The following is a 23,399-nucleotide window of genomic DNA, read 5'->3' as shown; positions in this document are numbered from 1 at the left end:
TTGGTAGAATCTGTAGGTCTCAGTTATCTGATCTGTTGGAGGTTGCAGCGTCAGAGTGGGGAGGTCTAGACCCAGGAAAATGGCTCATATCCTAAAGGTGAACTATGACATCTGTTCCCCTGTAGCCAAGGCTCCTGGGTCTCACATGGTTCAAGGTATCAGAAACAAGCAGGATCTGAGATGTGTATTATGTGGTTTGCTGTCATTCTTCATTCTTGTATGAAGATACTCTCTTCTCCCTTGTTTTCTTTTCTTTTTCTTTCTTTTATTTTTCTGCGATGGAGTCTCACTCTGTCTCCCAGGCTGGAGGGCAATGGTGCAATCTCAGCTCACTATAACCTCCGCCTCCTGGGTTCAAGCAATTCTCCTGACTCAGCCTCCCAAACAGCTGGGACTACAGGTGCACGCTACCCACACCTGGCTAATTTTTGTGAGGCAGGGTTTCGCCATGTTGGCCAGGCTGGTCTTGAGCTCCTGACCTCAAGTGATCCACCTGTCTTGGCCTCCCAAAGTGCTGGGACTAAAGTCATGATGAGAGACGAAGCCAGCTGGGCTTCTGGGTCAGGTTGGGACTTGGAGAACTTTTCTGTCTAGCTAAAGGATTGTAAACACACCAATCAGCACTCTGTGTCTAGCTAAAGGTTTGTAAATGCACCAATTGGCACTCTGTAAAAACAGACCAATCAGCACTCTGTAAAATGGACCAATCAGCACTCTGTAAAATGGGCCAATCAGCAGGACGTGGGCAGGACCGAACAAGGGAGTAAAAGCTGGCCACCCCCAGTGGCACCCTGTTCATGTCCCCTTCCACTCTGTGGAAGTTTTGTTCTTTTTGCTCTTCACAATAAATATTGCTGTTGCTCACTCTTTGGCTCTGCACTACTTTTATGAGCTGTAACACTCACTGTGAAGGTCTGTGGCTTACACTCCTGAAGTCGGCGAGACCACGAACCCACTGGGAGGAACAAACAACTCCAGACGCAGAGCTGTAACACTCACTGCGAAGGTCTGTGGCTTTGCTTCTGAAGTCAGCAACAGCATGAACCCATCGGGAGGAACAAACAACTCTGGACGTGCCACCTTTAAGAGCTATAACACTCACTGAGAAGGTCTGTGGCTTACACTCCTGAAGTCACCAAGACCACGAACCCACCGGAAGGAAGAAACTCCAGACACATCTGAACATCTGAAGGAATAAACTCTGGACACACCATCTTTAAGAACTGTAACACCCACTGTGAGGGTCTGCGGCTCCATTCAGCAAGACCAAGAACCCACAGGAAGGAACCAATTCTGGACACAAGGAGCCATCACACCCGGCCTTCTACCTTCTTTTCATCCCTGAAACCTAAGCTAGTAACAAGCACACCTTTCCTTACCCTCTTTAATCGTCAGTACTTTGTAGAGCCTACTCCAGGAAACTCAGGGGTGGCAGGGAAGCTACCAGCAGCCGCTCTCTCTCCAAACAATAACATGGGGGTGAAGCCCCAGGCAGATAAGTAGTGCCTCTCTAGTACCAGAGTGCTAGGAGTTCTTCGTCATGTGCAGCTGGTGTTGGTGCTTGGAAGAACCAACTGGACATTTCTGATTTTAGGTGGAGTACTAGTCCTGGGGACTAAAACTTAGAAGAGTGTTTGCAAGTTAACAGAGTGATATCATAGCATGCCTTTGAGAAACGCAAACTCATTGATGATAGTATGAAATTATACAATAGCAGCCCATATATGTTATGCTACTTTCCAGCAACATGAATTTTTGAAATGGCATTGCATACCCCTTTTTTTTTTTGAGATGGAGTCTTGCTTTGTCACCCAGGCTGGGGTGTGTGGTGTGATCTCGACTCACTGCAAGCCCTGCCTCCTGGGATCACGCCATTCTCCTGCCTCAGCTTCCCGAGTAGCTGGGACTACAGGCGCACACCACCATGGCCGGCTAATTTTTTGTATTTTTAGTAGAGAGGGTGTTTCATTGTGTTAGCCAGGATGGTCTTGATCTCCTGACCTCGTGATCCACCCGCCTCAGCCTCCCAAAGTGCTGGGATTACAGGCAGGAGCCACCATGCCCGGCTGCATACCTTTTTAATAAAGATAATTTTTATTTTTTTTTTGAGAAGGAGTTTTGCTTTTGTTGCCTAGGCTGGAGTGCAATGGCGCCATCTCAGCTCACTGCAACCTCCACCTTCTGGGCTCAAGTGATTCTCCTGCTTCAGCCTCCAGAGTAGCTGGGATTACAGGTGCCTGCCACCACGCCCAGCTAATTTTTGTACTTTTAGTAGAGACAGGGTTTTACCATGTTGGCCAGGCTGATCTCGAACTCCTAACCTCAAGTCACTCACTTCCTTGTCCTCCCAAAGTGCTGGGATTTCGGGCATGAGCCACTGTGCCTGGCTGGGTCATTTTTAATGTCCTAAAGTTCTCTTGTTGTCTTCACATAGATCTGGCTTATTTCTCAAAACGTTATAAGCATGCGTGTATGTGTATTTATATCTAGAATTTATTTTTTGACTGCCATGATGAATGGGAATTTTTTTCCCTTTTAGACTTTGTTTTGTAAACGTTTTGTCTTAGTTGAGGTTCTTATGGTAGCAATTTACAGAAATACATTCAGATTCTTAGGCCTAGGAAAAAAAAAAACAGAAAAAGCAGGGGAGAATTCTCTGGAAGGCAGCCAAGGCCTCCCCTACAGGCCAAGGGTAGAAAGGAGAGTGGGCCTCACAAGGGGGAGGGAAACAAGAACTACTGAGTCTCCTGTTGCTTTCCCTTAGTAGATCTATTTTTCTCTCCCTCTGTAGTTCAGCTTTCTCTGCTTCTGCCTTTGTCCCACTTCCACGTTTCTGAGAAGCAAAGGGATACAGAGCAAACCTGGCTACAGGGGCTACCCATATAGGTGGAGCAATTCTCAGAAAATAGCTATGGGTTGAAAAGGCGCGGCTGAAACGGATTTCAAGACACTGCAATGTCAGGGACTTCAAAAGTATCTGTTCCTTGCCCAAGAGGGGCAGAGTTGGCAGTTACCGTTTGGGAGAATCTGCCCTTCTAAGTTCCAGATGATTAATAAACAGGGACTGACAATCGTCAGGTTATGGGATTAACACCTCAACAAAATATACTGAGCTCTTACTCTGACTTTATATTTGCATACTAGTTAGCTGTTGCCGGGGCTGAAAAGGTGTGATACCTTTCTTCCTCATCATAAGGGTCAGAGCGGACACTCGTATAACAAAAGATAGGTTAAGAGAAAAACCTAAAATAAACTAAGAAGTTTATTTAATCAAAGTTTTACATGACACAGCCTTCAGAAATGGCTACCCAAAGAGCCAGGGAAAACTGTTTCTAATGCTTAGATTCTATGAAGAATGGACAGTCTGGAGTAATGTGGTTGGGCAAAAAGTGTGCCACTTAATAGTAACAGACAGCAGGTGGAAACCCAACAAAGCCTTTCTGTGTAGCATTCCTTCCTCCCAGGTATAAGGCAGGATCTTTTCCAAAATGAGGGTCTTACTGGCCTACTATCAGATAAGGTAGGCCGGATAAGTTCTTTATGGCCAGCTTTTTTTTTTTTTTTTTTTTTTTGATGGAGTTTCCCTCTTATTGTCCGGGCTGGAGTGCGATGGTGTGATCTTGGCTCACGGTAACCTCTGTCTGCCGGGTTCAAGTGATTCTCCTGCCTCAGCCTCCTGAGTAGCTGGGATTACAGGCAGGCACCACCACGCCAGGCTAATTTTGTACTTTTAGAAGAGACAGGGATTTTCCATGTTGGTCGGGCTGGTCTCCAACTCCCGACCTCAGGTGATCCACCAGCCTCAGCCTCCCGAAGTGCTGGGATTACAGCCACCACGCCCGGCCACAGCCAGCTCTTACATAGAAAGGTGGGGGAAGTTTAGGTTTTATGGCTGGCTTTGCAGGAGAGGGCTTCTAGTTTCTATGACTCATCTTGGGGAAGAGGAATTCTGGTTTCTATGGCTTGCCCTGGGGGAGAAAGAAGGCTGGGAGACAGGAGGGCAGGAGAGGGTCAGGGAGACTGTGCCTGAGGCTTCCAGTATCTTTTCGTTCAAAATAGTCAGCATGCCAAAGCGCCATATTTTGGGGTATTGTTTTTCTGAGCTCCAACACTGCTTCGGATGTATCTCCACTTACTTTATTTAACCTAAAAGGCTTTCAGCTCAGAGCACAAGTAGTATGCCATGAATGCAAAACTGTGTGGTTCAAATATTCAAAATATTTGCCATTTCAAATATTTTGTCTTAATAAAATCTTTCAAATCTGGCAACTTGGCATAAAGATGACTATGACCCTATTCCTCCTTTCCCCACTGGCTTATGATTCATTTTGATTTTCCTCTGTAGAAACGGGGCACTTCATGAAAGAAACTTTCCCTGAAAACCAGGAATTCTGTTAAAAGACCTTTTTGCTACTCTAGTTCAGTAGTTAACCATAGCATTTGACGGGGAGCCTGGTGAAAGCTATCATGAGAATTCGGAAGCAGGAAACTTTCGCAGTCCTGGCGCTACTGGTTACTAATTGAACGACCTTCGCAAGTAACCTAGCTTCTGTGAACCTGTTTTCTCATTTTCAAACGCGGTTGAATAACTACTTTTCAACTAGGATGTTATGAAAGGTAATAGGGTAAAGACAAAGGACTAGGTTCGCGTGGAGCCCAGTACTGCTGAAGGAAAGATACACGAGTTTCGAGGGAGACTAAGGAAAAGCAGCAAAGGACCCCAGAGGTGATATCCTTGGTAGCCTCAGCTTTTACACGATCTAAGTCCATCCTACGGCGGACACGCTCTCCTTCCACTGGAAAATGACTGTTTGCTTCGAAATAATTTTTCTCTAACAGAAAGCTCCAGTTCTCTAAACTTGGCTTCTCCGCCCAGTTTGCAAACAAGGCAGGGTTTCCTCACTGGCGCGGTAGGCTCGCCAAAAGCCAAGCGAGAGTCCCACGCTGCGCAGGGCGGGGGAATAATGGGGGCCCAGATAGGGGACATGCAGCCCAAGACGCCACCTCAGCCACAACCGCGGAGAGACCGCCCTTCCCGAGCCAGCCCCCGCACCGCCCCTTTTCGATTCGTTTGCATGACCTAGGGCGCGGTTTCCGGCGGCAGAGGCGTGTTTTCCGGTCGTCCCTTGGCTCGATTTTCTTCCGGGGAGGGACTTCCTTTCCATCATTGATAGGCGCCGGGCAGCTGAGCTGGTAGGAGGACCAAACGGGGAGGGTCGGTATGTCTGACCAGGGCTTATGTTCCTCCAAAGGGCGGCCAGGAGGATGCTCCTCCTCGCTCCTCTTTCTCGCCTTTTTCTCTGCACGACGCCTCCGTTTGCGTGGACGCCCTGGGCTTTTGGCACTACCGCCCACCTGAGGCTCTTCCGCTTCCTCTTTCCCCCCAGGCTCCGCCCCCTAGCGTCCGGTGGCCATGACGACCGCTCAGCGGGACTCCCTGGTGTGGAAACTCGCGGGGCTGCTGCGGGAGTCCGGTGAGTGGACTTCCGGTTGAGCTGGGCCTCGGACGAGGTGGGGGTGGTGCCTTGTGCAGACACGCCCTGAGAGTCACGGAGTTACGACTGGTAGGGTCACCAGGTGTCAGAGTTCAATTTCTTTACTATTCCCAGGTTTGTTCGCCCTTACAGTGACCTTTTCCTGTGATAGCCCAAACCCTAGCCGTCCTTTGAGGCCAAACTCCCTCCCTCTGTTCCTTCTGTGACACTGTCAGAAGGAAGTGATCGTTACCTGACTAAAAGCCCCTGAGGACCAGGGACTGATCTTAGTCATAATCATTGTTGTGTAGCAAGGTACTAAGTACAGTAGATGGAAGCACGAGATTTGGAGTCGGACCCACCTGGGTTGGAATATCAACCCTCTTTCAAACTTGCCAAACTGTTTCCTGAGGCTCAGTTTTCCTCACACATTGCAAAAATGATTGTACTTAACAGTTGTGGGGATTCGTTGTAATTCATGTATTTAGTACAATGCCTGCAAGTATAGTAACTGCTTACACTTGGGAGCTATTGTTATTGTAATGACTTTCCTGGTGCTTGGCACTGTGCCTGGGCATAGTGGAGCCACAGTAGTTGTTGAGTACTTGGTTGGCATTAATTGTGGTAGAAAAAGCCTTAGCTTTGAGATCAAATAGGAGAAGTAACTTCCTGCCAATTATATGATCTCAATCAAGATTTTTCACTTTTTTGAACCTCAATTTTCATATCTGTAAGATGGGGTTAACAGTGCTCTTTGGGAGATTCTGAGAAGGTTTGAATGAGATATCAAAGTCATCTGGCACATACTACAGTTAATGTTAGCTGTCCTCCATCACTCCATGCTCCTATTGATGATATCTGTGGAAGCTCTCTTTCTAGCAGTTTTCTTTTCTTTCTTTTCTTCTTTTCGAGACAGAGTCTTGCTGTGTCATCTAGGCTGGAGTGCAGTGGCGCAATCTCAGCTCACTGCAACCTCCACCTCCCGGGATCAAGTGATTCTCCTGCCTCAGCCTCCTGAGTAGCTGGGACTACAGGTGTGCACCACCATGACCGGCTAATTTTTGTATTTTTAGTAGAGACGGGGTTTCACCATATTGGCCAGGTTGGTCTTGAACTCCTGACCTCAAGTGATTAACCTGCCTTGGCCTCCCAAAGTGCTAGGATTAAAGTCATGAGGCACGGCACCTGGCCAGTAGTTTTATTTCCTGGCTTGTATTGATAACTTTGCAAATGTCTTCTATCCTTCTCTGGGAAGAGACAACTAGGAGGCCCTTTGAGCGTGGGAAGAGTCCTTGAACCATGTCTGTATCCATCCTCAGTGTCTAGTACGTACAGAATCCTTCATGTCAGGTTGCAGGACTTGTTAATTTATTCAGCGATGAATGGTGGGTGTGTGAATGTGTGACTACAAGGAGGTAGCAGGAGAAGAGCTTTGTGGCAGCAGAATAGTTTTGTATCTTGATTGCATGGCTGCAGGAATGTATATAAACAGCATATAGCTATATATACATATTGTACCAACATCAGTGTCCTGATTTTTTTTTTTTTCTTTTGAGTCCGAGTCTCGCTCTGTCATCCAGGCTGGAGTGCAGTGGTGTGATCTTGGCTCACTGCAACCCCGGCCTCTCAGGTTCAAGTGATTCTTCTGCTTCAGCCTCACGAGTAGCTGGGACTACAGGCGTGTGCCACCATGCCCTGCTAATGTTTGTATTTGTAGGAGAGACGGGGTTTCAGCATATTGGCCAGGCTGGTCTTGAACTCCGGACCTTGTGATCCACCTGCTTTGGCCTCCCAAAGTGCTGGGATTACAGGTGTGAGCCACTGCGCCTGCCCTTTTTTTTTTTTTTTTTTTTGAGGTGGAGTCTAGCTCTGTCACCCAGACTGGAGTGCAATGGCTCAATCTCGGCTCAGTGCAACCTCTGCCTCCTGGCTTCCAGCTGTTCTCCTGCCTCAGCCCCTCGAGTAGCTGGGATTACAGGCGTGTGTCACCATGCCCGGCTTAGAATATTTGTATTTTTAGTAGAGACGAGGTTAGAGTCCTAGAATAATTTTTTGTATTTTTAGTGGAGATGGGGTTTCACTATGTTGGCCAGGTTGGTCCTGAACTCCTGAACTCAAGTGATTAACCTGCCTTGGCCTCCCAAAGTCCTGGGATTATAGGCCTGAGCCACGGCACCCAGCTCAGTGTCCTGACTCTGATGTTGTACTATAGCTATATAAAATGTAACCGTTAGGGAAAACTGGGTAAAGGATATAGGGGACCTTTCTGTACTGTTTCTGCAACATCCTTTGACTCTATCTATACTTATTATATTTTTTAAGCCAAAAAAAATTCCTTCATGCCTAGCTTGTAGCTGCACTTTTTTAGGTGCAGTGATGAATACCAGGGTGATCAAAAGATGCCCTCAAGGATGAAAGTCTCATTAGAGAGAGCATTTTTAACAGACAGCAGTAACAATGCCTTAGTGCTGTAACGAATAGTTATTCTTTCTATGGCATACTTTTTAGTATTGTTTGAAAGTTTCTGCAGATGTGCTTTGCAATCAGAAAATGAAATAAAGATAAGACATCCAATTAACTTTTATGTAATAATGAGTGACTGCAATGTGAAAATTCAGCAGTATTACTTCTTGAGGTGGCTTCCTGGAGGAGGCTGGTCTCAAGCTGGGTGGTGGAAGGGGGTGTTTCAGAACATGAGAGAACTGTGAACCACGTTGGCTGTATTTCCAGCACTGTCAGTAGATGAGGCTCTTTTGAGCAGAAGGTGAAAGAAAATTTGGAAGAGTTGGTTGGAGTTGTGTAGCCAAGCAGTCTCATTAGGCTGAATGAAATGGTAGGTCTTTTTTTTTTTTTTTTTTTTTTTTGAAGATGAGGGGAGCCATTGAATGCTTTTGAGCTGTGAAGGAGATAGAAAATTTGATCCTGCAATAGAACATCTACAATATGGATTGTAGTGGGTATATTTTGGCATAGCAGAGTTTTAGAATAAAGGGAAAAATCTTTTCACCATGTCTTCCCTCCTGTCTGCCCCTCTTTCTGCAGGGGATGTGGTCCTGTCTGGCTGTAGCACCCTGAGCCTGCTCACTCCCACACTGCAACAGCTGAACCATGTATTTGAGCTGCACCTGGGGCCATGGGGCCCTGGCCAGACAGGCTTTGTGGCTCTGCCCTCTCATCCTGCTGACTCCCCTGTCATCCTTCAGCTTCAGTTTCTCTTCGATGTGCTGCAGAAAACGCTTTCACTCAAGGTTCTGGGTGTGGGGAAGGGGCAGGATGTGCAAGGAGCCCAAGAGAATGATGGAAGTTGGGGGTAGGGTAGGGGTGCAGAAGTCTGCACTGCCAGGATCCAGAGGGTATCAGAGGTACCAGTGGTTGTGCTAAGAAAGGAATGTTGAGGACAGGGAGATCTGCTGTGCCTCAATAAATGGAGTTATTTATTTACTTATTTTCTTCAGCTGGTCCATGTTCCTGGTCCTGGCCCCCCAGGGCCCATCAAGATTTTCCCCTTCAAATCCCTTCGGCACCTGGAGGTATGGGGACACGGGAGGATGTTGGTGCACAGCACCCAACTTGAGGCCGCCCCTTGGGGATGGGAAAGAGAAGGGCCTCTTTGGTGAGGAGGCTGGGCCTGAGTATACCCATTGCTCTGCAGTAATGTGATATCCACTGTCTTTCCATTTACTGCTTCCCTAAACCATAGCTGGGCTTTGTGGTCTTCTCCCTCCTCCCAACTAGGAGATATGGGGATGAGGTCTTTGTCTTCTGTGGGTTCTGCCTTCCTCCCTCCCCTTTCCTTGTCCCAGCTCCGAGGTGTTCCCCTTCACTCTCTACATGGTCTCCGAGGCATCTACTCCCAGCTGGAGACCCTGATTTGCAGCAGGAGCCTCCAGACATTAGAGGTAAGGAGGGTGAGGGGTGAGCTCAGACGCCTCATCCTGAGAGACGTAGAGGAACGAGCTCTGATGTTCTTCTTTCTCTGCAGCTCTGCCTGCCTCCTGCTTCCTGCTAGACAGTGTCCTCACTCCCTCTCTGTGTTCCCATAGCACTCAGTACCTTCCTGTATATTTATAGTCGTACCTACTGTATTACATTACATATTCTAGTGTCTACCTTCCCACTCTCCCCACAGTGAGTTCTTGGGTCAGGGACCTGGGCTTTAAGCCTGTATCTTCAGATGGAGTTCAGTGTATAAAAAATGAATGAGTGACTGGGTGGTAGAGCTTGGCCTTGGCATGGGGAGGAGGGGGAGAGTGGGGTAATGAAGCACCCATCCGCCCACTCAGGAGCTCCTCTCAGCCTGCGGCGGTGACTTCTGCTCTGCCCTCCCTTGGCTGGCTCTGGTTTCTGCCAACTTCAGCTACAATGCACTGACCGCCTTAGACAGCTCCCTGGTGAGTGCCTCGAGAGGGTTTCGAGGAAGGGCAAGGCCAGGCCTTTGGGGAGGAGGGCCAGGTGGTTGACCAGATAGTATTGTAGTGAACATCGATTCTCTGCCTCTTTCCCATCTCTCTCAGCGCCTCTTGTCAGCTCTGCGTTTCTTGAACCTAAGCCACAATCAAGTCCAGGACTGCCAGGGATTCCTGATGGTGAGTATGGGCAGTCTGGCAGCTGGTACACCATGGGTCTTTGATTGCTCTGTTCTCACTCTCTCTCCATGACTGGCTTTTACTCCCTCCTTGCTCTTGCCATGAGGGTGGAGCTGCATTCTGGGAGATAGCACTGCTTAGGCACTAGCATTAGACAAACCAGAGTTCAAATCTCAACTTCTAATACCTATACAACTTGGAGGAAGTTAGTTACCTCTGGGTTTCTTTACATGTAAAGTAGAAATCACAAGAATACCTGCTTTTTTTTTTTTTTTTTTTTTGAGATGGAGTCTTGCTCTGTCACCCAGGTTGGAGTGCAGTGGTGCAATCTCAGCTCACTGCAACCTCTGCCCCTGGGTTCAAGCAATTCTCCTGCCTAGCCTCCCGAGTAGCTGGGACTACAGGCCCGTGTCCCCACACCTGGCTAATTTTTATATTTTTAGTAGAGACAGGGTTTCACCATGTTGGTCAGACTGGTCTTGAACTGCTGACCTCAAGTGATTCACCCACCTCGACCTCCCAAAGTGAGCCATCACGCCTGGCCAAATACCTGCTTTTATAATATTAAAATGATTGTGAACAAGTACCCAGTGTTACTTAGTCTAGTGCCTACCTCAGAAACTGGCAGCTTTTGTGATCATGACGAAGAACCTTTCTTCTGGGTCCTCCCATCCACGTGTCAGAGATAAAGCCGAACTAGTTAAAGTGGTAAGGACAGATTTTTATCAGTGATAAACTATTGCAGCGGGGAGGAGGGTGCAACGTGAACTGAACGCCAGTTTAATTTGTGCGGAGGTGACTGGGCATTTTAAAAGGAGAGCGAGGGAATAGGAAGGGGAACTGTGAGGGTTTGAGCAGAGTAAGGGAAGTGGAAATGTACAAAAAGCAGAAGTGGAGGTTGGACCACATGAAGCCCTTCCGGGTTTGCTAAAAGTTAGGCTTCTACCTTCCCACAAAGACTGGGAGACGGGAGCCCTGTCATCAGGTGTTGGCTGGAACAAATGGGAAATTCTTTTGGCAGCCTTGACTTTTCCCAGGCAGGAACTTAAGGGGGCTAGAGTCGCCATTCTAGGGATGCATCCTTATGCTAGAACTTTGCTTTTTTTGTTCAAGTTTTTTACTGTGGGGGTTGGAGGAGTCAAAAAAATCATTTGTGTTGAATTTTGTTGAACTTGCGCTAAACAAGTCTGCAGTTCTTAACAGGCCAAAGTTGAGGCCTAGTCAAAAAGAAGGCCCAGAGGGGCCCGAGTAGGGTTTGATCAAGGTGAGAATCTTTGTCAGTCCCTCCTCCTCTAATTCGAGGAAAGAAGAGACACTCCTCCCTCCCCCGAACAATATAAATCCTTTTCTTCCTTGATCATTTCCTTTTATTCACTGAAAACCAACTGAGCCATTCGTTGGGACTTGGTAGGGGATGAGTTTTGCTGGATGGTGCGAGTGACCGGACATTTAATGGTGGACATTTCTATGGAAACAAAAAGGAAAACAGATGAATGGTTGAAACAGGCTGTAAATCAATTTTCTGAGTCCAGAGGGCAGCCAGTTGAGATTTCTAGGTGTTGAGCTCTATGTTTCTTTAGATGGTGGAATGAGGATAGCGGTGGCAACCGATGGCTTTCTTGGTTTGTAGTTTGAATGTTTGTGGTGACGGCATAGATAGTGTTGCAGTCATGCTTATTTCCCTGAACAGAGTCTGGAAGATACAGGAGTGTCAGTGGACTTTCTTTTTTTCTTTTCTTTTTTCTTTTTTTTTTTTTTAATGAGACAGTGTTTTGCTCTTGTTGCCCAGGCTGGAGTGCAATGGCGCGATCTCGGCTTACCATCACCTCCGCCTCCCGGGTTCAAGCAATTCTCCTGCCTCAGCCTCCTGAGTAGCGCCCACCACCACACCCAGCTAATTTTGTATTTTTACAAATAGAAGTGAAAGATGGGGTTACAAGTAAAGATGGGGTTTCTCCATGTTGGTCAGGCTGGTCTCGAATTCCTGACCTCAGGTAATCTGCCTGCCTCGGCCTTCCAAAGTGTTGGGATTACAGGCGTTAGCCACCGCACCCGGCCTCAGTGGACTTTCTAAGGGGCTCATATCACAGTAGCTCCAGGCATGTAGGTTATCCACACGTGATCTGTAGATGATGTATCTTTTGAAGTTTGTATCACCTAGTCCAGCTTTAGCTCATAGGGCTTTTGTTAAGATCCTGGGGGGAGGCCTGGCGCAGTGGCTTATGCCTGTAATCCCAGCTCTTTGGGAGGTCAAGGTGGGTGGATCGTCTGAGGTCGGGAGTTCGAGACCAGCCTGACCAACATGGAGAAACCCCATCTCTACAAAAATGCAAAATTGGCCGGGTATGGTGCATGCCTATAATCCCAGCTACTCGGGAAGGCTGAGGCAGGAGAATCGCTTGAGCCCGGGGGGCAGAGGTTGCAGTGAGCAGAGGTCACGCCATTGTACTCCAGCGTGGGCAACAGGAGTGAAACTACGTCTCAAAAAAAAAGATCCTTGGGGGAAAGGGCAGCTATAAGTCACCTAAAATTCCACTAAGGATCTGGGCACTCAGGTTTTAGTTCTCAGTGATGCCAATTTGGGAGGAAGAAAATTGGATATGTTAGTTTAGAAAATTGCAGCCAAATAATGAAGAAAAGGAGAAGAATTGAGACTTTGGTAAGGGCTGATGTGTAAGATAGCAGGACCTATTCCAGTTTACAGGTAGATAATACAATTTCGAAGAAAATGAACAGGATTAGAATCTGGTAACCCATAAGTATGTGTTAATAGTTTTTTCATTAAAACAGATTTCTCTAAGGTCACTCCCCTTTTGATTCAAAACAGTGAAAGTAGGATTATTCTTTTTTACAGAATAAGTCTGATCCTGTTAGATTTGGTCTGCCTATTTACATCAGTGTAGTAAGAATGGTAATTGACCACAGAGGCCCTTTTTAAGTTTGCTTTCCTGGAACTTTTTATAAGGACTCTCAGACTGGACTTTCAAACCCTCTCGAGGTTAGGAAGCCAAGAACGTGCCATCAGACTCACGTAGAGTACCTATAGATTAGTGAATTTCTCTCTTCTTAACGTCTCCAAGATATTCTAAGATTCCTAGGCCTGCCAGGATCTAGCCTTTGCCACTAATTTGTAAGTCTGGGAACCCTGTAAGCCAAGTAGCAGGCTGGTTTTTCCAAGAGGGCTTTATAAGCATTGGCTCCGTAGAGTCAGCTTTAGTTCCTTAAAACTGGCCATATCTGATTTTATGTATTATTTTAAAACATGACTTTCCAGTTATATTTTAAAAGTCCAGTCAAAACCTAGTTATATAACCAATTTTCCCAATTATGTCCTGTTACAAGGAGGGCTGACCCTACTGAACCTGTGAAAATAACCATATTGCCACGTAAATAAGAATGCCCAATGGGAGTTCCTGAATTCTGGAGGGATCAGGCATGGAGCAAAGATAAATGCTTCATATATATTTTTTATAAAAGTATAATTTACTAAACTGTTTCATGTGATAGATCACATAAAAGAAAAGGGAAAGAGGTTCCTTATATCCAGAAAATAGGACATTCAAGAACCAACAGTATTTTAAACAAAAGCCATTATAACTATACTCATTCTTCACCAGTTCATTCAGTTTTATGTAGTCAATTCTTATTGTGCTTGATCTTGGGTTAGCAGTGTTATGAATCCATCAGCTTTTTCATTAGAGTTTTGGAAATTCTGACTTGGTCCAGTGGTATGATATCAAAGTTGTTTAAGCAGTTCCACCAGAAGCCTTTGCCCTGGAGGACCTAGCATAGTCCTTTTCTATGGGTCTCTGCAACAGTCTCTTTTTGTTGAAGGTGAGTACTCTGGGCTGTAGCCGATTGTAAGAAATTTTAGGAAGCAGGGTAAAACAGTAACTCTGTGGATGACAAGAGTTAAATGGTCTGTTTCCATGAGTTTTTTTTTTTTTTTAAACCCTCAGTTGGTTGCTTTTGAAGGTCTCTGAGTCCCTTGAGACCCCCAGTGGGGGCAGAGGACTTAAACTTTGAGTGACTGTAGGGAGTTGAGGGTCTGGAATATGAAGGGAAAGGTCTAGCAGGGTGAGTAGGGGTGAAGAAGGAGGGGACTTGAAGGGGAACCTGTCAGGGGTCAAGGGAGCTGAAGGAAAGAGGAAAGGTGGGAGAAGGAGGAAAGGGGAGCAGAGGTGATGCAGATGGGGGCTCTTAGAGGAGCCAGACTGGGGAGATCTTAAGTTTCCCAAATAAGCCGTTGAAGTTCCAGATTATCCTTAGTAGAGTGTTGCCAACAGGAAAGGAAATGGACAGAGTTAGTGCCGTAGTGGTGACATATACTGTATAGTCAGCAGTGGTTTGAGAAGAGGGTTTCAGTTGGCTGTGAAGTCCATGGGAGGAGCAGGATCAAGGATGGAAAACAGAGAGGACTCAAAACACAGCCATGAAGTACTTTTAGCCCAGGAGTCAGGGAGTGAATTCTTGCTTGAAACAGAGTGAGGAAGAACTTCCAGCCTAGGGAGGTGCCTTTCACACGAAGCTTGGGACTCTAACCAAGCTTCGTGAGTGTACTTGGAATCATGAAAGTCAAAAGCTTCCTAACTGTGCTTCAGTAGACGTTTGTCACAGGCACTGGGCTGGGAGTCAGACTCACTGATGAATCCCCATCAGTCAGGAGCGAAGGCAAAGGCATCAAAAGTGTGCAGCTTGGGGTCCCAAGTGAGAGGGCTGGGGGTGTCTGACAATGAATCTGACCCAATCCAAGTCATGGCACTAGGTGGCTGTCATGGATAATGCAGAACACTAGATTTTAATCAGTAATAAACAATTGCAGTAGTGAAGAGGGTCGAGTGTAGTCCATTTTTGTGCAGGGGTCACTGTTATTTTATGTATTTTTTCTAGATGGAGTCTTGCTCTGTCACCCAGGCTGGAGTGCAGTGGTGCCTGCAGGTTCAAGTGATTCTCGTGCCTCAGCCTCCCAAGTAGCTGGGATTACAAGTGTGTGCCACCATGCCCAGCTAATTTTTGTATTTTTAGTAGAGATGGGGTTTCACCATGTTGGCCAGGCTAGTCTCGAACTTCTGGCATCAAGTGATCCGCTCTCTTTGGCCTCCCAGCGTGCTGGGATTACCGGCGTGAGCCACTGCGCCTGGCCAGTTGGGCATTTTTAAAGGTGGGGGAGTGGGCAGGGGAATGGTAGGGCCTTGAGCAGAGCTGGGGAAGTGGAAATCAGGTTGGTCCACGTGAAACCCATCTGGGTTTGCTAACTAACTGGCACTTAATCAAAATAAGGCCCTTACCCTTTTACAGAGACTGGGAGATGGGACCCTATCTTTAGGAGCTGGCTGAAACAAATGGGAAATTCTTTTGGCAGCTTTGACTTTTCCCAGGCAGGAACTTAAGGGGGTTGGAGTCGCCATGCTCAAGATGTGACCTTGAACTGTTAGGAACAGTGCTGGTGGTGTTCAAGTCTTTTAACGTGGGAGTAGGGGTGGATGAAATCATTTGTGCCGAGCGTGTGCAGTTTATATAGGCCAAGGTTGAGGTCTAGTCTAGAAGAGATCTCAGAGGACCCTGACTAGAGTTTGGTCAATGAGAGAATCTTTTTCACCCCTGTACCCCTGCCAGGATTTGTGTGAACTCCACCATCTGGACATCTCCTATAATCGCCTGCATTTGGTGCCAAGAATGGGACCCTCAGGGGCTGCTCTGGGGATCCTGATACTGCGAGGCAACGAGCTTCGGAGCCTGCATGGTGAGTGGGGGTGTGTGATGGGGCAAGCACGGAGGGGAAGGGGGAGAGTGAGGTTCGGGCTGGCCTGGGTACCACGTGCCTCTAGAGCCTTGAGAGGGCTTATGGGGAGTGCAGGGGTGCTCCGGCTGGTCTTTCTGCTTCACCCGCCCCGAGTGCATGTACCATACTCACCTGTGTGTACTCATCCGCATGCCCTTCCTTCCTTCTTGCCCCCATCCCAGGCCTGGAGCAGCTGAGGAATCTGCGGCACCTGGATTTGGCATACAACCTACTGGAAGGACATAGGGAGCTGTCGCCACTGTGGCTGCTGACTGAGCTCCGCAAGGTAAGATGGCAGTGCATCAGGGGCCTGAGAGCCACCCTTGCACCCACCCCCCCATGCTGGTTTGGTCAGTGCTTTCTTCACACAGGGAGGGCCAGGGCCCCGGGCCCTCCTCATTCTCCCCTTCCTGCCCCTCAGCTCTACCTGGAGGGGAACCCTCTTTGGTTCCACCCTGCGCACCGAGTGGCCACTGCCCAGTACTTGTCACCTCGGGTCAGGGAGGCTGCTACTGGCGTGAGTGATCATCCTGTGTCCACTCTGCTTCCTCTTTCCTGCCCAGTCCTCCCCTACCTTGCACCCTCTTGCCATCCCTGGGTGAGGGGCCGAGGACCTGGACCCTGCTTACTGTGTTGTCAATACGTGGAACTCAGCAGGATGGGCCCCACCACATACTCCCTTCCCCACCCTTTTTGTCTTTGCTCAGTTCCTTCTTGATGGCAAGGTCTTGTCGCTGACAGATTCTCAGGTCGGTGTGGTCAGGGGGCAAGGACTGTTGGGGAAGACATGAAGGGAGGGCCCTGGGGAGAGAACAGAGGGCTGGCTGGTGACAGGGTCTTCCTGGTCAGTGGAAAGTAGGGTCCCGCCTTTTGGCTGGCTTGGGCAAGGCAGAGGTGCACCCAGTCTCCATCCTCTCTCTCCTTCCTGTTGTCAAATACCAGACTCACACATCCTTGGGGCTCAGCCCCACGGGCCCACCTTTGCCCTGGCCAGTGGGAAGTACTCCTGAAACCTCAGGTGGCCCTGACCTGAGTGACAGCCTCTCCTCGGGGGGTGTTTTGGCCCAGGCCCCACTTCATAAGGTTAAGGTAAGCAGCGTCCTCCGCTGCCTCATGCCTGGGGTGGGTTGTGTGTCTCTCTGGGGACTCTGGGCTGCCATGGGCAGGGAATGGTAGGAACTGTGCTTGCACGTGGTCGGGGTTTCTTTGATAGGTTGGATGGCCAGCCGTGGATGGCAGGGCTGGAGGCTTGGCTTTCATAGAACTTCTTCCGTCCATTAACCTCAGAGCCGAGTCCGTGTAAGGCGGGCAAGCATCTCTGAACCCAGTGATACGGACCCGGAGCCCCGAACTCTGAACCCCTCTCCAGCTGGTAAGTCAGCTTCACCCCACTAACCTCTCTCGTCCACGTCCAGCTCACACTGATTTTTAAGTTACGGTGAAGGTCTGCTGGAAGAAATGTTATTTTTTGTTGGTAGAGTATTATAGAGGGCTCCTTAGTCTGTCTTCTTTTCTTTTAGTTTAGAGAAAGGAGAAAACTGCTTCTGGGAGCATTTTGAAAACTTTTCGAGGAACATTAATTTTGTGAGGTGTCAAGAGATCATGTAGGCCAGGTGCAGTGGCTTACATCTGTAATCCCAGCAATTTGGGAGGCCGAGGTGGGAGGATTGCCTGAGCCCAGGAGTTTGAGACCAGCTTGGGCAACATAGACAGACGCCCATTTCTACAAAAAAATTTTTAAATTAGCCTGACATGGTGGTGTGCACCTGTAGTCCTATCTGCTTGGGAGACTGAGGCAGGAGGATCGCTAGAGCCTGATAGTTCAAGGTTGCAGTGAAGTGTGATTGTGCCACTGCACTCTAACCTGGTGACCGAATAAGACCCTATCTCTTAAAAAAACTAAAACCCAAAACCAAAAGAAAGTATATATGTATATATATATATATAAAATAATAGGATTGTGGCCAGAGAAGTTTGGGAAATGTGAGGTTGAAGAGAAATAGATGTGTTCGCTGAAGGCCGTCTCGGGACCTTTAGGATGCTGTCATGCATGCTGAGTCTCCAGAAGCAGCATTGGATGTGCAGCTTGGATTGATTGTACTTGACCACAGTGTTCCATAGGACACACTTCAGTACATGCCGTGGAGGGGACGCCTGTAGCCTCCCTTGCCCCTGTCCCCATACACAGTCCATTGCCCCCTCATTGCTGAGGAGCACCATTGAAGGATTTGGGGCCATCTGTCTGGGCTGGGCTTGCTCAGCTCTGGGTTCCCCTCCTGCCCAGGATGGTTCGTGCAGCAGCACCGGGAGTTGGAGCTCATGAGCAGCTTCCGGGAACGGTTTGGCCGCAACTGGCTGCAGTACAGGAGTCACCTGGAGGCCTCTGGAAACCCTCTGCGGGCCACCCCACCACTCCTGCCCCAGCGCACCTCCAGCCAGCTCCCAGGGCCCCGACACTACACCCAGACCTTCACCCCCGCAGGAGGAAGCCAGAGGCCCCCGGGAGTCACCACAAAAAATGTCAGAGGAGGTCAGGGCAGAGCCACAGGAGGAGGAAGAGGAGAAGAAGGAAGGGGAGGAGGAGGAGAAGGAGGGGGAGATGGTGGAACAGGGAGAAGAGGAGGCAGGAGAGGAGGAAGAAGAGGAGCAGGACCAGAAGGAAGTGGAAGGTGAGCCCTCTGTGGGCTGGGGCAAGCTGGGGCCAGGGGCCGTTGGGATGTTTGTGAGTGGTGGGGCCTGGTGGGTGGAGGGCCAGTGCGGGGGAGGGTGGCATGTGGGTACTTTCCCTCCCTGCAGGGCTTCTCTCGGTCTCTCCACAGCGGAGCTCTGTCGCCCCATGTTGGTGTGTCCCCTGGAGGGGCCTGAGGGCATGCGGGGCAGGGAATGCTTTCTCAGGGTCACTTCTGCCCACCTGTTTGAGGTGGAACTCCAAGCAGCTCGCACCCTGGAGCGACTGGAGCTCCAGAGTCTGGAGGCTGCTGAGATAGAGCCGGAGGCCCAGGCCCAGAGGTCACCTGGGCCCACGGTGAGTTGGGGGTGGCAGGGCTCTGAAGGAGCCAGCTATGGGCACATGGCTGTTGTGTGCCCTGCACTGGGCTGGGCATTTCCCACAGTCTCTCCTTGGGACTAGGAGTCGAGGAGGGGAGCCTCAGAGGTCACAAGCACTCGGGAGCCTGGGCTGAGGAGCAGGGATTCCGTGCTCGAGCTTGAACGTCAGCACAGGCCTTTAACAGGCTCCAGAGCTCCTGCCGTCCTCCACGCTCTCAGCATCCCCTCATCCCTCTGATCACCGCTCCTGCTGTTTTTCACCTGGTACCCCTCTTCTGCGCAGGGCTCAGATCTGCTCCCTGGAGCCCCCGTCCTCAGTCTGCGCTTCTCCTACATCTGCCCTGACCGGCAGTTGCGTCGCTATTTGGTGCTGGAGCCTGATGCCCACGCAGCTGTCCAGGTGATGGGGCCTAGAGTAGGGGCCCAGGGGGCTATGGGGACTAAGAGAGCCAGAGGGGAGCAGCAGCAGGCCTGAGGACCAGGGGCCTGTGGGAGGTGTCCATCTGGGGTCCGCCTGCTCACAGCTGCCTCTGATCCACCCTCTGTCAGGAGCTGCTTGCCGTGTTGACCCCAGTCATCAATGTGGCTCGGGAACAGCTTGGGGAGGCCAGGGACCTCCTGCTGGGTAGGTTCCAGTGTCTACGCTGTGGCCATGAGTTCAAGCCAGAGGACCCCAGGCTGGGATTGGACAGTGAGGAAGACTGGAGGCCTCTGTTCCAAAAGACAGGTACAAGGCCTGCCCTTGACCTCTCTGCCCACATGCCTCCACTGTTGCAGGGAAAGTGGCTCTGTGTAGGGCAGTGTGAAGGGGAGCCCCAGGGAGAAGGGGCTAGAGTGGAGACCAGTTGTTCTGCCTGGAGGAAAAAGAAAACCGCCTGCCTGCTGCATTTACAAAAAGGAAAACAGAAAAAAAGAAAAAACTATCTCCTGTTTTGTTTTTTTCTGATTTTTTTCTTTTAACTCTAAAAGTCAGGAAGTGCAATCTCTGTAACTGTGCTTGAACTCATTATTTTTTTATAACTTGAAACCTTGTTATGTTGGGGTTTTTTTTGGCTGATATTTCAGACACTGCGTAAAACCTGACGAGCCCTCACGCAGTATTGGATGGTGGTGCTGCACCTGCCAGCAAGTGTAGCTGTTGAGTGACATGCTCGGGGAGTTGGCTTGGTTTGTCCTTCCCGGCTGACCTTGGAAGCTACATAGTGTCCTGTGGCATTTCTTCATGCGCTAATCCTTAAAACAAGAATTGTTTCCATTGTAGACCAGTCAGAAAGTACTATCTTTGAAGAAGACATTGAAGAAGAAATAAATATTCTTGATAACAGCTATGGGGAAATGCCAGAATTTTATTAGCCAGTTTTTTCTTCTTGGCGGCAGCTGGAGCAGGGGTTTACATTTTATTCAGAAAATGGAGCCCAGCTCTGTTCCCCACTGTGAACTGGCCTGGGCATGCAGCCTTAGCAACACAGCGTAAACAGAAACAGCCGCCAGACCCTCCCGGACCCTGGCTCTACACCATGAGTCGCTGTGGACTCTGGAGCCTCTTCCATGATGGCGTTATTAATGAACACTACTGTGGGCTCTGTTCTCCTTTCATTTTTTTTTTTTTTGAGACGGAGTCTCGCTCTGTCACCCAGGCTGGAGTGCAGTGGCACGACTGCGGTTCACTGCAAGCTCCGCCTCCTGGGTTCACGCCATTCTCCTGCCTCAGCCTCCCTAGTAGCTGGGACTACAGGCGCCCGCCACCACGCCCAGCTAATTTTTTGCATTTTTAGTAGAGAAGGAGTTTCACGGTGTTAGCCAGGATGGTCTCAATCTCCTGACCTCGTGATCCGCCAGCCTCCCAAAGTGCTGGGATTACAGGCATGTGCCACCGTGCCTGGCCAACCGTTCTTTCATTTGCACCTCAGTTACCTCCTCTGAACAAAGAAGGGAATGAACTCACCCCATGGTGCTGTTAGGCTATTTCAATGTGACAGTAAGGCACCAAGCAGAGGGCCTGGCACAACACGAAGGTCCCCTGTAAATGGTAGCTGCTGCTGTTGCCCCAAGCTATATGGTCCTGGGCAGCGTGTGTAAAGGATTTAATCTTTTCTTTCCTTTTTGCAAAATGGGATAGGGAGAGTTTCTCTGGTAATGAAATGTGATCATACTGGCATGGGAGCTAGCACACGCACAGCACAGTGCAGCTGCTGAGTGCTGCTTCTCTCATTGCTGATCCATGTCCTGATTCCTTCCCAGCTTCCTGACACTAAGGATGAGTATAAGAAAGACTCTATTGTCATCCCTAATTTATAGACGAGGAGCCAGGTTCACAGAGCTTAGATGACTTGCCCACGATTACAGGGCCATTAATTGATGGAGCCTAGAATTGGACCCAAATATGGCAAGAGTTCTCTCTGTCTTTCGAGACTTGTTGGTTTTGGTCTTTCAGACATTGCTAGGAGAGCCCTGAAGTACTTGATCAGCCCAAGTCTGTAGGAGGGCGTAAGAGCAGGGCCTGGTTGTGTTTGACCCAGTCAGAGAGGGCCTAGAGTTAGAAGGTAGAGTGCAACTTTGAGGAGGTAGTGGGCCAGGGTTAGCTCATCCCTCCCTGGGATGGGGAGTGATCAGTCGGCAGCTGTGCTGGGAGAGGGGGAGCTGGTGGGCTGGTGGTTGTGTATGAAGCTGGAGACTTGGGCTCAGGCAAGACCTGAGAGTGGGGAAGGAACATCGTGAGCATGGTGGGAGTTCTGGCACTTTGTGGGGAAGGCTCATGAGGACCGTGTCCATCCTCCCTCCAGAATCTCCTGCTGTGTGTCCTAATTGTGGTAGTGACCACGTGGTTCTCCTGACTGTGTCCGGGGGAACCCCCAACAGGGAGCAGAAACAGGGAGAGCAGTCTCTGGCTCCCTCTCTGTCTGCCAGCCCTGTCTGCCACCCTCCTGGCCATGGTGACCACCAAGACAGGGCCAAGAACAGCCCACCTCAGGCACCGAGCACCCGTGACCACAGTAGTTGGAGCCTCAGTCCCCGTGAGTATAGGCAAAACAAGACATAGATGGGTTTGGGGAAGGGAAGGGACACTGATGGGGAGGTGGAGGTGGAGCCCAGGGGCTGCCACGGGCAGGCTGATGCCCCGTCATTGCCCTCAGCCCCTGAGCGCTATGGCCTCCGCTCTGTGGACCACCGACTCCGGCTCTTCCTGGATGTTGAGGTGTTCAGCGATGCCCAGGAGGAGTTCCAGTGCTGCCTCAAGGTCTGTGCTCCCTGACACTGCCCATGCCCCCAGCTGGCCAGGGTGCCCACTCGTTTCCATCATAGCCAGCTGAGTCAGATCAAACACTCTGGAGTCACCTGATGTTGGCTTCTGGTTTCAACCCCAGCAGCTGCTTGCTGTGTGGCTGTGGACCCATTCCTTGGTATTTGAGTCCCAGTTGTTGCCCATCTGCAATGGAGATAGTGATGCCTCCCTTACACACTGGAGTGCATCAGAGGTCGTGTTAAAGCTGCCCAGCCCCTGGCACTCATCAGTGGGGCCTCCTAGCATTATTTTAAACCCATGATGTTGTTAGGCCTTTGTTGTGCACCTTTTGTGCTAGACACTGAGGATCTACAGATCCATTTTGCCCTTGATCTTACAGTCTGGTGTGAGAAGTTCACAATGATTGTGCAATATGCAAGTGCTGTAATCGGGCTAAGGCCCTAGAAGGGGTATCTGGTCCAGCTTGAGTGGGTCAAGGAGTCTTCCTGGGAGGTGACGTCTAAGCTAAGTCTTGAAGGATAAGTTAAGGAGTAGGGAGGAAAAGAATGTATTAGGTAAAGGAAGCAGCAAATGCATGGGGCCCGAGACTCACTGGTAGGGGGAACTGCCCAGGATGAAGGCATCTGGATGTGCAGGGTGAGGGGCAGGAGTCCCGAGAGGACTCTGGGGGGCTGGCAGGGGCCAGGTCAGGAGCTGCCTCCTGTGTCTGCCAAGGAGTTTGGACTTGGTTTTGAGGGCCACCGAGAGCCACTGAAGGATTTGAAATGGGGCAGTGATGGTCAGTTTTGTGCCTTAGAACAGTTAGTCTGGTGGAGCGTGGAGTGGGTGAGGTGACAGGCAGGGAAGCCAGCGGCCTACCGTCTGAGCGGGCAGGGGCTGCAAGGCAGAGAGCAATGGTGGATGAAGAGGCTGTCGAGTGTCAGGGAAGCTCCATAGACTGGTGGGTGGGCAGTGGGAAGGTCAGGCTGAGGGTGCTGTCACCAGGAACTCGGCTTTCAGTCTAGCCCCACTTCCCCAGACCTCCCATCAGGTGTCTCACCAACTTCCTCTTCTCCCAGGTGCCAGTGGCATTGGCAGGCCACACTGGGGAGTTCATGTGCCTTGTGGTTGTGTCTGACCACAGGCTGTACCTGTTGAAGGTGACTGGGGAGATGCGGTGAGCGAGGGGAGAAATGGGGCGAGCAAAGGGGGAGATGGGGCAAGCAAAGGGGGAGATGGGGCGAGCGAGTGGGGAGATGGGGCGAGCGAGTGGGGAGATGGGCGAG

General features: G+C 49.7%; 1 protein-coding gene across 1 annotated transcript in view; it reads left to right on the top strand.

Moving 5' to 3' along the window:
- The first annotated feature begins 4,700 nt into the window (after positions 1–4,700).
- STK11IP (serine/threonine kinase 11 interacting protein) overlaps positions 4,701–23,399 on the top strand; it is a 23,739-nt gene continuing 5,040 nt past the window's right edge. Inside the window, 21 exon segments of the mRNA XM_017856870.1 lie at positions 4,701–5,193; positions 5,388–5,474; positions 8,517–8,722; positions 8,930–9,004; positions 9,278–9,373; positions 9,758–9,865; positions 9,989–10,060; positions 15,677–15,803; positions 16,025–16,128; positions 16,264–16,359; positions 16,550–16,591; positions 16,785–16,931; positions 17,130–17,214; positions 18,127–18,253; positions 18,255–18,511; positions 18,662–18,867; positions 19,174–19,290; positions 19,440–19,617; positions 21,674–21,904; positions 22,025–22,128; positions 23,193–23,290. Coding sequence (XP_017712359.1) covers positions 5,414–5,474; positions 8,517–8,722; positions 8,930–9,004; positions 9,278–9,373; positions 9,758–9,865; positions 9,989–10,060; positions 15,677–15,803; positions 16,025–16,128; positions 16,264–16,359; positions 16,550–16,591; positions 16,785–16,931; positions 17,130–17,214; positions 18,127–18,253; positions 18,255–18,511; positions 18,662–18,867; positions 19,174–19,290; positions 19,440–19,617; positions 21,674–21,904; positions 22,025–22,128; positions 23,193–23,290 — 2,537 coding nt within the window. The 5' untranslated portion in view covers positions 4,701–5,193; positions 5,388–5,413.

Source organism: Rhinopithecus bieti, unplaced genomic scaffold (genome assembly GCF_001698545.2).
Source record: "Rhinopithecus bieti isolate Rb0 unplaced genomic scaffold, ASM169854v2 scaffold_42532, whole genome shotgun sequence".
Classification (NCBI taxonomy): domain Eukaryota; kingdom Metazoa; phylum Chordata; class Mammalia; order Primates; family Cercopithecidae; genus Rhinopithecus; species Rhinopithecus bieti.
Note: the sequence above shows the minus strand (reverse complement) of the source record. Positions and strands in the feature narration are given on the sequence as shown.